Raw genomic sequence first — 13,069 nt, 5'->3', positions numbered from 1 at the left:
AAGTAACCAAGACATGCAGCAAAGTGAAAATGAAAACACTGAGATCCCATTTTACTCCAGAAAAATGGCCATCATCAAGAAACAAATAATAACAAATTCTGACAGAACTGTGGGGGAAAAGGAATACTCCTTCACTGTTGCTGGGGATGTAAACTAATACAACCACAATGGAAATTGCTCAAAAAAACTAAAAATATAAATTCTGTTTAACTCAGCTGTTTCCCTTCTTGGTATTTTCCAGAAAGAATTAAAGACATCATATTGCAGTAGCACATGCATATCCATATTTAAGCAGGGCAATTCATAATAGCTAAATCTTGGAAGCAACCTTTAAATAGATGAATGGATTTTAAATGTGATATTTAGACACCATAGAGTACTACGCTGTCGTGGGCACCTGAGCTGGAGATCATTCACACTTGTGGTGCTGAGGGCACTCAGCACAGAGGAATGCCACAAGGGCACTGAGCATCAGGAGAACAGGTACTCCAGCCGCAGAACACTGGCATGAGAGGCAAGCTAGTTGCTGGGTAGAGGGGTTTCACCTGACATCAAACTGTGGCGTGTATAAATAAATGCACTGCAGTTGTCGATAAGTTCCTTTCCCATCTGGGGGGAGGGCTGACCTCAGCTTTCTGTATATTCTCTTATTTTTATTTCTCCATCCTCCCACAATCCTCCCCCTGTCTCCCCTGGAACTTTGAGAACTGCCCTGGATGGGTCTTTGACATCAAAATTTGGAAATACATAGGATGAAGTATCATAAATAATGTCTCCACTTCTATAAACATTTCAGTAGTAACTAGACCAAACTGCAGCAAAAGATAATTTGTTTAAATGTAATTTTGGTAAGTCTCTGACTAGAGAGGAAATAGGAAATTTATCTCCCTTAGAAATCTTTGACAGCTAAATATAGAACATACAGTTTTGATATACAGTTGTTTAGAAATTATCTTATAACTTTGACAGATAGTAAAGTGATCTACCTGAAACAGTGTGTTCTTGTTGTTGTTATTGTTTTTATTAATCCAAACCTGCTAATTTATTGTCAAATGGATGTAACTTTCTTGAGATAATTTTCATAAGTTTATAATTTTTATAGGAAAATTGAAATGAAATTTTTAGTATTTGTGGCCTACTTTTGTTTTGTATTAATGTTAGATGTCAAACATCAATGCTTTTCTTTTTAAATCCACCTTCTTTCCATTAAATAGAAAATATTCCAGCTAAGCCTTAGTACTAGGGATCTTAAACTGCATAGAAAACTAATCTGAACCATGAGAGTAATAAAACCCTAAAAGTCTAATTGTTACTGTAAAAAAGAGAGGAAAGTAAGGTGGATTAAGGGATATAACCGCAGGTATGTTCAAGAGTGTAGGATGGAAAACCATATAACTGAGCTTTTGTTGGATCACTGAACGGAACTGTCTCCAATATCACTGTATGAATGTGCACTTTATATGCTTTAATTTAGTGTTATGAACAACTGTTTCCTGGAAGATAATGTGTAGCCTGTTAACTGGTGATTTCGTACTTTATATATTTTTCTAGAAATACTGTATTATTTGTACCCTTTCACTACATTGTTTTTTTATGTCCTTTTTTTTCTTCTCTCTTTAAATAAAAAAAAGTAAAAAAATAAAAATAACTATCAAGTAATATCTAAAAAAAAAAAAAAAGAAAGAAAACTAATCTTAGTGTCTCCAGAGACCCATACTGGAACTCTGGGCTCTGAGCAAGAAAGCAACACTCCTTCCTTCCTGGCAAGCAGCCGTGGCCCGAGTGAGTGGCGGGTGAGCCAGGACGAGAACCAGTCAGCGTCTCCCATGAGCCTACGGGCACCCAGGCTGAGAATCAAGCATCCCATCCCCCCACCCCATTCGCAACTGGGGGCCAGAGGTCTGAGCAGCTCTTGGGAGGCTGACCATATGCAATATAGCAAACATTGGGGATTTCCTTCTATGTTCTCATTGGAGGCAAATATTGTTTTCACTGTTTTGCTTTGTTCTGATTGTTTTGCTCTATTCAATATCCTGTTTTTATAGGTTTTATAATGTTCTGTATTTGGTTTGATTTTGCTATACTTGACTGAATGGACAACTATTGTGAAGATAACGAGGTATACTGTGGCACCTATTACTGCTATCCCAGTATCCTGCTGTGAAGTTCTGTACCAATTTCACTGCACTGTCTCGACTGGCTTTGTTCTGTCTTGTTCTGTTGTATTTTACTACCTACAAAATTAAATATATATATATATATATATATATATATATATATATTCAAAAAAGAAAACAAATAAAATGTTAAAGGCACTAGAATAAGAGCACTTCTTTGCACTTCATGCACAGAGCAAATGATAGAGACAATGTATCTCAAAAGGCAACTGTGGCACACAATATCCTGGTGTCACCCTTCTTCCACTCTTAGGTCCATTCTGAGCTGAGTACAAAGGGGTCGCTTTCTGTGCCCAGCGCTTGCTCCTTACTACTGGTCTCGATAAAAATAAACTCAACGAAAACTATTGGATGCTCTCTATCTAGGACGACTCTGTAGTGTGTGTGTGTTGGGAAGAGTGACTTTCCTCTGAGACCACACAGTCCCCTGACCCTTGTTAGAGATAATTAGCTAAGGGAATTCGGTGGCAGGGGAAATGCTACTCCATAGGGGGAGTCAGAAACAGCAGGATCCAAACCCACATCAGCCGGGAACCCATCACAGATCCCCTTGCAGTCCTGTGCTCCCACTGTCCCCTCCCTCATGCTGGCTGGCAGTGAGCTCCCTGCCTGGGGCTGGCACCTGGGTACGTGGGTGCCCTGTGTCCCCTAGGTGGTGTGACCCGTGTGCCCACTCATCCATGCAGACTCTGCTCTGTCCTGTAGTCCCTTCATTGTTCCCCCTTCTGAAGAGATTCCCGACAGGCCGTCTTTTTCCTGTCCTTGTCTACACTGGTGCCATCTCTCTTGGACTTCCATGTGAGTCCCAAGGATGAGGAGATCTGTGGATGTGGCATTTGGGAGGCTGCAGTCTCACTTGGTGAGTTAACGACTTCCAGACCTATGCCTCTCAACCACCATGGAGCTACCGTGAAATCCAGAGCAGTGCAGTTCATTATGCCAATACTTCACAGTCCAAATGCTTAAGCTTTATCTCCATGGCCTTGATCAAATTGTAAAATCTGTGGTTTAATATCATTTATTCTGTGGGGAACCTAAAGAGAGATTTCTGAGCTCATTGGAGAAGTTCTTCTCCCAAAATGAATTTAGTGAATGGTGTGCCTGTTGAATTGGAAAATCTTCAGAATAAAAATCTAATTACAGTCTGCATCACATGAGAGTTTAGCAAATAATGAGCTCTTTTGAAACTGCAACTTTAAAGTCTGGTATGGAGGATTGGCGAAGACACAGGCAGTGTTCCTCTGAGCGTGGGGAGCTTTGCTTCTACCTCGAGTCCCTGAGGCACAGAAAGAGCCACTGGTCTCTCAGGCAGCCCCACTTTCTTCACCCTGGGACTTGGTCATTCCGTCCTCCGGACAATCTAAGATACCCCTTTTCTGGATCCTTGTGAACCAGTTAGATAATTGTTGGTATTAGAACAGTATTTGATGTAATCCTTTAAAAATCTTGGGAAATTTTAGTTACCTCGATGAATACCCAGAAGTCACAGAAAGTGTGCCAGATGTCTTGGTTTCCATGACAATGGAAGCACACCTAGGTGCTAGAAGGGACAAAAAGCAGCACTGTAATTAAATAATCAAGGTGAAGAAACTGTTCTGTCACTGTGTTTAGAAGCCCATTCCTGAGGTTCAAATGAGAATGAACACTTCATGTGTCATTAAAAACAATATCATGGCAAACAAGAAATCAGCCAGAAGTTACTTAGAGTCTAGGATTGCAAAAATGCAGTCCTGGTGAAGGGAAGGTTTAGCAATGAGCAGCAGCTGAATTGACGTGGCAAGGTGAAAGCAGGTGGTGAATGAACACTGACCACCAAGAGAACCTAAAAGCAGAAAGAAAATTCACAGGGAGAAGCCTAGCTGAGTAATCTTTGGCTAATTTGAGAAACAGAAAAAGAAAGGAAAGGAAAGCAAATGACAAGGGAAGGGAAGGAAAGGGAAAAGAAAGGAGAGGAGCACAGAGGAGAGGAAAAAGGACAGAACCAGGATCTGTATTTCACTTTATGATGGACAAAAATGCATCCACCTCTACAGAGCTCCCAGGGACTACACAGAGGCTGATGAGCACAGAATGAAAGAGTCGCAGTAGATGGGGTCACCCTGCACTTCCTCTCGAGGACAGAAGACATCTAGCCCATCTGCCAGGGTTCTGGCCCCTGTGTGCCCAGTATGAACACGTGCTGACGGGTAATTGTATTTCTCATTTTCTGGATAAAATTGCAAGTGTGTGTGTGTGTGTGTGTGTGTGTGTGTGGTATTTCTTTAGCATGACAGCTTCCCAACTGCCTTATTCACTTGGTAAAAAATAAGGCTCTTTTGTTAAAAAGTTTGTGCAACAAATCAGAAAACACAAGGTGCAATCTCAGTGTCACACGGTGTTCCGCTTCTTCATGGGCAGCTGCAGTGTAATTACTGCGCTGCCTCTGTCCCCGGCAGGAGTCCTGATGGTGGAGTGATCTTTGGAGGAGCCAACACCGCAGGGGCCCAGCAGGCCCCCAGGACTGGGGTGGGCTCTGGGCAGACACTTCATTGCTTTCTTGGCCTCCTTGTCCCCCTCAATAGTGTAAACCACTGGCCTCCGGGCTGTTTGAGACTGGAAGGAGGTAAAGAATATCAGCTGCTTCCACTAGAGCCTGCTGCATAAAAGACACATAATGTCAGTCACATGGACAGGCAAATAGCAAGTCATTCTTACTCTTATATTTTGAGATATTTAAAACATGGAAATTTACAAAGACTAATAGAAAAAAATGCGTATACACTACCATTCAGAATTAACAGCAATTCCTTTATGATCATACTTTCTTCCAGCTATTTTTAAAGAAATAAAACATTATAAACCCCAATCTTTATTCCAGTTTCCTCAGCAGAAGCATTTACCACCATCATTTTGGGGTTATTTATAAATGCCTATATATTTTTGTTAACCTTATATACTATCATTTTTGTTAATTTCCATCTCACAAGAGGTGGACGGGAAGCCCTGACTAACAGTGCTGGTTTGATAATAATTATTGGCCCTCAGCTACTAAATCAAAGGGTCCCACTTACATAGTATCGATATTATCACCACCATCTCTCACCACTGTGGGAACTTGTTGTAGCCTGTAGAGTTATGGCTTTGACAGTCCTTCCATTTTCAATAAGTGTCAAAATTTTAATACATAGAATGTATTGTTGGAAACACATGCTATTACTATTGGTGAGGGGTTATTCGGGCCTTGAGCTTGACCCTATTTTGTGCCCCAGTGTGCCCAAGAGATGGAGGACATTCCTTTTTAATAAGAGTAACAGCTCTTAATTTTTACTAACTTCCTAGGAAAATATTCAAAAGTATTAATCAATGGGATTCTGCTTTGAGTGAGTTCACATTATGCAGGATATTCACCCTAAGACACAAAACCATCAGCAAGTAATAGAGGGAAGCATCACCGATGATGCACCCGCCTTCAGTTCCATGGTACCAGCATAGACACACCACCAGTGTCAGATTCCTGAAGTGGAGCTTTCTTGTCATAATAAATGTGATAAAAGGAAGGAAAAGGCTCTGCAAAAAGGCTAATAGTTCCTTCAGATTGTTTCTATCCTGCCTTCATCTTTACAGAGAAGCAGGCTCAACATCAGAAAAGTCCCTTCACCCCAGGGTTGAGCCGCCCTTCAGTCCTGGAAAACATAATTGTATAGAGACTGAGGAAAGGGGCCGTGACAGAGGCGGTGACGTCAGCTCTGTGTTATTATCTCCCTGATGGAAGTTCCCGCTCCACACCCAGAAGGGAGGGACCTGGGGCTGAGACGCAGCTGAGGACGACCTAGTTGTCTTTTCGACATTCTGCTTGATTACTTTCTGTCTTGCTGAGTTTGTTGGGACTTAGTTTCCCCGTACTGCTGAGACAGTTCTTGGAATGAGATTTTAACCGGCAGGAAATCTGGTTGTTTGATCCACTGGTAGCAGCCACTGTTCCTTTCCAGGGCCTACGGTGACTCAAAGGATTTGACAATTCCTCATTTTAAAAAAGTTGAAAACTTTTCAAAATATTTTATATCCTGCCAAACTGGAAAGTGCTTAAAGTGTTGGTAATCAGAGCAGGAGCCCACACCATGCTCTGCAGACCACAGAATGATTTAATGACCTTCTAGGTAGAGCGTGCAGTAGTTCTAAGGAAGCTTCCATTCTGCCACTTCACCAGTCCTTCATTTTACGACTCGCACACCCGAGTCTTCATAGGGACCGTTTTCTCCCAACAGGCACCATGTGGTCACAGCCGATGGAGAAGTGCAACGCAAGCGCTTTTGAAGGCTTCATCCTGGTGGGCTTCTCGGACCGTCCCCGCCTGGAGCTGGTCCTCTTCGTGGTGGTCCTCACCTTCTATCTGTTCACTCTGCTGGGCAATGCGGCCATCGTCTGGCTTGCGGCCCTGGCGCCCCGGCTGCACAGCCCCATGTACTTCTTCCTGGCCAACCTCTCCTTCCTGGACGTGTGTTTCACCACGGGCTCCGTCCCTCAGATGCTCTACAACCTGCGGGGCCCGGACAAGACCATCAGCTACGTGGGCTGCGCCGTCCAGCTCTACTTTGTCTTGGCCCTGGGAGGCGTGGAGTGTGTCCTCCTGGCCGTCATGGCCTATGACCGCTACGCCGCGGTCTGCAGACCCCTGCACTACACGGCCATCATGCACCCGCGGCTCTGTGGGCAGCTCGCCTTCGTGGCGTGGCTGAGTGGCTTTGGCAATTCTCTCATAATGGCACCCCAGACCCTGATGCTGCCCCGCTGTGGGCACAGGAGGGTGGAACACTTTCTCTGCGAGATGCCAGCACTCATTGGCATGGCCTGTGTGGACACCATGGCCCTGGAGGCCCTGGCTTTCGCCCTGGCGATCTTTATCATCCTGGCACCGCTCGCCCTCATCCTCATCTCTTATGGCTACATCGCCAGAGCGGTGTTTCGAATCAAGTCAGCCGCGGGGCGGAAGAAGGCCTTCAGCACCTGCAGCTCCCACCTGATCGTGGTCTCGCTCTTCTACGGCACCATCATCTACATGTACCTGCAGCCCGCAAACGCCTACTCCCAGGACCAGGGCAAGTTCCTCACGCTTTTCTACACCATCGTCACCCCCAGCGTGAACCCCCTCATCTACACGCTGAGAAATAAAGACATGAAAGAGGCCTTTAAGAAAGTGTTAGGGAAGGGAAAGCAGGATAGTAAAGACTGACTAGCAACTTTATATAGTTGTTCGACTTGGTAGCAAATAAAGGAATATTCTGGCATTACAGACTGAAGACACACTTTTAAATGATTGGAAATTGGTAATTCAGCTACAAGGAGAAGATGAGAATGATTGGAAATCCGGTGGCTTAGCTACGAGAAAAGGAAACATTCTGCCTAAGCCTTCAGTTATGGTGTCTCTTCAAGTTCCTCTAAATCAAGCATTCCCACCAAGAGGGCACTGATCAGGATAGCACAATGAACAGCCAGCCCATGCTTGCAAAATGCCAGCCATGAATGTGCTCAGCAAGTACCTTTGTTCCTATGCCACTTTCTAGCCAGTGATTTACACTTAATAGGTCCTCAACAGATATAAAAAGTAAGATCTTAGAAGCATTTTTCTAGAAAAGTCAAATGTGCCAAATGCGTGAAAGACAATCAATGTAAATTGTTCAGTTATTGAGCTTTAGCACCTCCAGTGTCATGGACTTGTGGATCCTGCATATTTTACTTACAGAACTGAATTTAGTGACAGGTACATTTGACTGTCTGAGGCATCAGAGAATGAGGAAGATAGGAAGCAAGATGTGTGGTATTTGCTTTACACAAAAGGAAGAACTTCTTGTCAACAATAATGACAAGCGATGGCTGAGGGGTCTTCTTAGACTGTTTGAAGTTGACTTGATCTCTACTTTTCCCGTGTTAGCAGGATAAGCTGCACAGAGGAATAAAGCAATACGATGAACTGTTGGGATCCTCGTGATTGATTATTCCCTCCATGCTGGTAACTCCTTCACTTTTGCACTAGTGACAGGCCTACATCCCGTCTGATGATGGAGATTGATTGGGTGGCTGGTGCAAATGAATAAGTGCTCTTCTCAAAGGTAACTGTGTTCCTCACACCTGACATCATCTGGGCGAAGCCCATGTCAGAGCTTATGGAAACCTGTATCATGTTAAAGTGTCTGCAAGTAAATAAGGGCCACAGTATCTGAGCACATCATCAGTGCTGCAGTAAGAGCTACATTAAGGGTGGGGTTAGTCTCATGGAACCAGAAAAACCTTGAGAAGGTTACTTAATGCAGAGGTCCCTGGGGGTGGGGTACAGCTCAGCGGCACAGCACCTGCCTGGCAAGCACAGGACCCTGAGTTCGATTCCTGGTATTAAGATAAAATATAGAGGTCCTAGAAATAGACCATATGACTAATAAATTTTCCTCAAAGCATGTAATTATCAGTCATGATGTGCATATTTTCTTATTTTGTAGTATTAACTCTTCTATTTTCTCTAGACAGATGAGATTAGATTAGAGTATGAGGACTAGTTAGTGTTTATGAGAATGGGTAACTGATTTAGTTTTGATTATGGAGGGTACCCTGCTATTCCCATAGAAAGGCAAAAATGTTAGGATATGTTTGTTTCCTCCTATTTTATTACCCTAAGTAAAACATGAGATTAGCCATGTGACATTTGCAGGGAGGGGTACCAGGGATCAAACTCACAATCTCACACTTGGCAGGCAGACACAGTGCCACTGAGCTATATCCCCAGCCCTTCATGGTGACATTTAAGGGATCCTTAAATAAGGATCTGGCATTTCCCATCTCTTCAACCAAAACACAACTTAATAGTATGAGTTCTCCTGGCATAAAAAGGAACTATGCATCTCTAAATCCTTCAGAATCTTTCTCTCGAGGAATTTCATCACATTCCTGTATTGTTCAGATGCGCATTGCTTTCAAGTTAACATTTTATAGTAGGAGCAGGAAATCAAGAGACAGGATATAACTTCTATTGATATGTTAATCTTGGAAAACTTATGGAATTCCTGATCAACTTTTTGAAATTTGACATATGCTCCACAAAGTTTTTGTTTTGTTACTGTTGGTCCCGCCCCCAAAAAAATATGCCTTTAGTTTGGACTTTACAGTTGCAGGGTAAGTTCTTGAGAGCAGATTTGGAGACAGAGATTGGGATGCAGGAGTTTATTACGGGGCTCTGTTAGTTACTTTTCTCATTGCTGAGGCAAAATACTTGACACCCAGAGTTAAAGGAGGAAATATTTATTGTAGCTCGCAGTTTGCAGCTTCAGTGCATAAGTGACTGGCTTCAAGGCCAGGCGGCATGGCAGAGAGCATCACAAAAGAGAAACAGGTCATGATGGGCAGAAGGCAGCAAGGCAGTAAACAATGAAACAGCAAAGCAGAAGCCTGTGTCTCCCTTTGCTCCCTTCAGGCTGCCCGCCCCTTGGTGGTGCCACTCACACCCAAGGTGGGTCTTACCGTTATCCACATCCAGAACTATGCCAAAGCAATCAGTGGGCTAATTCAGTAATCATACACCTTTAACCCCACCATCACACACTTATTCCCAGCATCACATACCCTAGATCTGGCCACCTTGGAAAACTCCCAACTATGACTGCATGAGGCTCTGGGGAGACATCTAGACACAAGCCATAACAGAGGTGATCCTTATAAAACACTTGGGGAAACAAGACTGGGCAGAGGTAGAGGTTGATCTTTAATGCATTTCCAAAGAAGATCCCAGAAGATCCCAGAGGAAACTGTGAAGCTGACATGCCTCTTTAAAATTGTCTGTCCTTGAACTCAAGGGACAGGCTTTTATTCAATCATTCTGTTTGGTTATTATCTGTCCCTGCCTTGGAAAAAGGAATCTCTTCAGGAAAGTTGGTCCCCTCCAGCTGAGACAATCCTTAAAGAAAGTTGACAGGAGATAAATATGTTATTTTTTTCCTAGTAAGCTCAGGTGGCACGTCACAGCACCTAACAAAGTCCACTTTTGATCCACCTGGAGGCATTTCTTCATCTTTGTTCTTGGAATGGCCCTTCTAGGACACAATGAGACTTAGCTCTCTGGGGGAAATTTAGACTAAGAAGGTTAATGAAATGAGCAACAGCTTTCATGTTTTAGAAACTCACACTGATAGGCATCATGCCTTTGCCTATTATCCATTCCAGATTTTCTTTACCTTCAATGATGGTAGGAACCTAAACAGATTGTCTGACTCAGACCCTGATTCCTGGTAGAACTCCCCTCTGGTCATCAGATCTGACTTAATTCACTTGTCCATTTAAAATTGGTAAGGACTTGCCAACAGTTGCCAAAGTAGATCATCTAGGTGCCAAAAATCTTATTTCCAGTCCCTGTTATACAGCATCTGTATCCCCCTGGATGACAGAGTACATCACCCCTGCCAAGGCGGTGACTCCACTTTCTGCCCACCAGTATCCTGGCTCAAAAAGCTTTATACATTAGACTCCCGCTGTATTCCTTGCTGAAAGTTTAGTTCCTTTGAAAACCATACCCATAGCCCATAAAACCCCAAATTATGGGAATAAGAAACCAAACTTCATAGAGCGTATCACTGAGAATGATGAGGAGGACAGCTATTCCTGCTTTGCTCCGTGCATTCTATACATGGGAGACAAAACATACAGAAAGCATCTACTGCTCCTTGGAGCACTGCTCCCATCTTAGAAAAGTGTTACCTCCAAAGTGGTCCTTTAATATATTATAGTAACCCACTTTGACTTTCCATTATCTTGATTTGAAGCCCTGTATTACTCTCACCATCTTGTTGACTGATGTCCCCCTATTCTGTTTTGATGGATAGTACCAGGTTCGAAAGTTTAGGCAACAGCTGTGAAGATAGTGAGATTCATTATGACGCCCATTCTCGATGACTTTTATCTACTTTTGAAGACCTACAATGTCTCCAATGTTTTGGTTTTGTCGGTTTTGTTCTTTACTGTTTTGTTCAATTTTATTATAACTGATGATATAGGCAATTCTATTAGAAATAGCGGGAGGCATTATGGTAACCATTGTTGATCACCTTGTATTATGTTTTTACATTATCTATTATGTCCACCGTTTTGATTTGACCGACTCTGTTCTGTTATGTCACATTTGGTTTTACTCTCTTCCAAAAAAGTAATAAGAACTGTGGGAGCAATAAAACCCAAAGTGTGTAATAGTCATTGTACAAAAGAGAGGAAAAGAAAGTGCTCTAAATGATATAACTGCATGTATATTTAAGTGTATAAGATAGAAAATGATATCACTGAGTTTTATTGGATCATTGAACAGAACTGTTTGCAGTATCATTGTTGGAATGTCCACTTTACAAGCTTTAATTTTGTGACTTGAACAATTATTTCTAAGATGACAATATGTAATCCATTAACTAGTGATTTCCTACTGTTTATTTTTTTCTGTAAATCTGTATAACTTGTACCCTTTCTCTGCTTTTTTTTCTCCTTAAATAAAATTTAAAAAAAAAAACAAAGTGGTCCTTTAAACCTGCCTTTAAAAATATATAACACTGCCCTCTCAGGATACCATCTTCTGGGCAGTGCAGTACACAGTGTAACCAACAGAAGCATGACCGTTGACCACCACATACTTTCATCACTGCAGGTTGCTCTGTTGGTCTGACGTAGACTATATGGAATCTCTTGCCAGTGGATCAAAATCCACACTCTGCTGCTCATAGACGCTAATGAAGGCTCAAGTCTCTGGACAAGACAGATATACTCAAATCCAGTATACACTTTTCAAAATAGACTGCTGCCTCTTCTGGCTTGGAAAGAGTCTAAAGGTGGTAAATGTGACTCCACATTGATTTCCAGCCTGCTGCCTCAGTGTAGGTAGGTGGGAGCTGATTCATCACCTCTGTCTATTACTCTAACTACTGTATTTAGCAGTCACCCAGCACAGGGGTGACTAAAGACAGAGCTGGCTGATATTAACCAGCTTAGGCTACTACCTGCACATTTAGTGCAACCTCCGTGTTGACACTGTTTTAAAGTATTCACTCTTACGACTACTGATAAGAGAATTCTTTATGATTTTATCAGAGTTTCAGCATCTCCTCACACTCTCATTTCCATTCAGCATGAACCATCATCTCATCTATTCTGCTATTAAAGAGTGTCCCTTACACAACTAGAAAAACACAACTAGTCCACTGTGTTGATCAGATTCCCATCCTTATGACAAACTATCTAAGAATAATAGCATAAAAGAGAAAAGGTGTGTTTGGGCTCATGGTTCCAGAGGTTTCGGTTCATGGCCAGCTGGCTCCTTCGTTACGTGCTTGCTTAGGGTAGAAACATCATGGTGGAAGGATGTGGCAGAGGAAAGTTGTCACCTCTGGTAGCTAGGAAACAAAGAACAGACACAGCCAAAGTCAGAGAGGAAGTCTCTCAAGGGGGCATCTGATAGCTCACTCCCTTCAACCAGGCTCCACCCTCTAACTTCCCATCAGTCTGCAGTAGGCACGAAATTATTAATCCATCAGTGAATTAATCCACTGACAAAGCTGGAACACCTATGAGACAATTACATTCCAAAAGCTTCACTTCTGACATTGCTGCCTTGGGAACCAAGGATAAGTTTTGGAGGACATTCCAGATCCAAACCACAGTATTTTGCCTACCTTATTATTGTAGAATTTACTTCTTTTTTTAGTAAATTTCTTCTAAAAAACCAGAATTCTGTATAAAATACTCATCATTTTGCCTTCTTACAGAGCACTTGTAATTTATACATTTAAAATAGTTTCTTTCGAGTAATAATTTCTGATAAACATTCAGTACAAAGAATAATATAAAGTTTATTTGAGCACAATGCCAACATCAGAACTATATAAACACTGTCAAGG

General features: G+C 42.4%; 1 protein-coding gene across 2 annotated transcripts in view; it reads left to right on the top strand.

The window, feature by feature from the left end:
- The window catches only part of LOC100733288 (putative olfactory receptor 2W6), a 33,582-nt gene extending 21,906 nt beyond the window's left edge, over positions 1–11,676 (top strand). For both annotated transcript variants that reach the window (XM_063259772.1, XM_063259771.1), the window contains 2 exons: positions 4,211–4,363; positions 6,422–11,676. In XM_063259772.1, the coding sequence (XP_063115842.1) occupies positions 6,427–7,386 (960 nt within the window). In that variant the 5' untranslated portion in view covers positions 4,211–4,363; positions 6,422–6,426 and the 3' untranslated portion in view covers positions 7,387–11,676. The remainder of the gene's footprint in view (positions 1–4,210; positions 4,364–6,421) is intronic.
- Positions 11,677–13,069: the final 1,393 nt, after the last annotated feature.

This window comes from Cavia porcellus, unplaced genomic scaffold (genome assembly GCF_034190915.1).
Source record: "Cavia porcellus strain 051 isolate PalLab524CR breed Dunkin Hartley unplaced genomic scaffold, mCavPor4.1 scaffold_13, whole genome shotgun sequence".
In the NCBI taxonomy this organism is placed as follows: domain Eukaryota; kingdom Metazoa; phylum Chordata; class Mammalia; order Rodentia; family Caviidae; genus Cavia; species Cavia porcellus.
The sequence above is the reverse complement of the archived record's forward strand: the minus strand, read 5'-3'. Positions and strand labels throughout refer to the sequence as shown.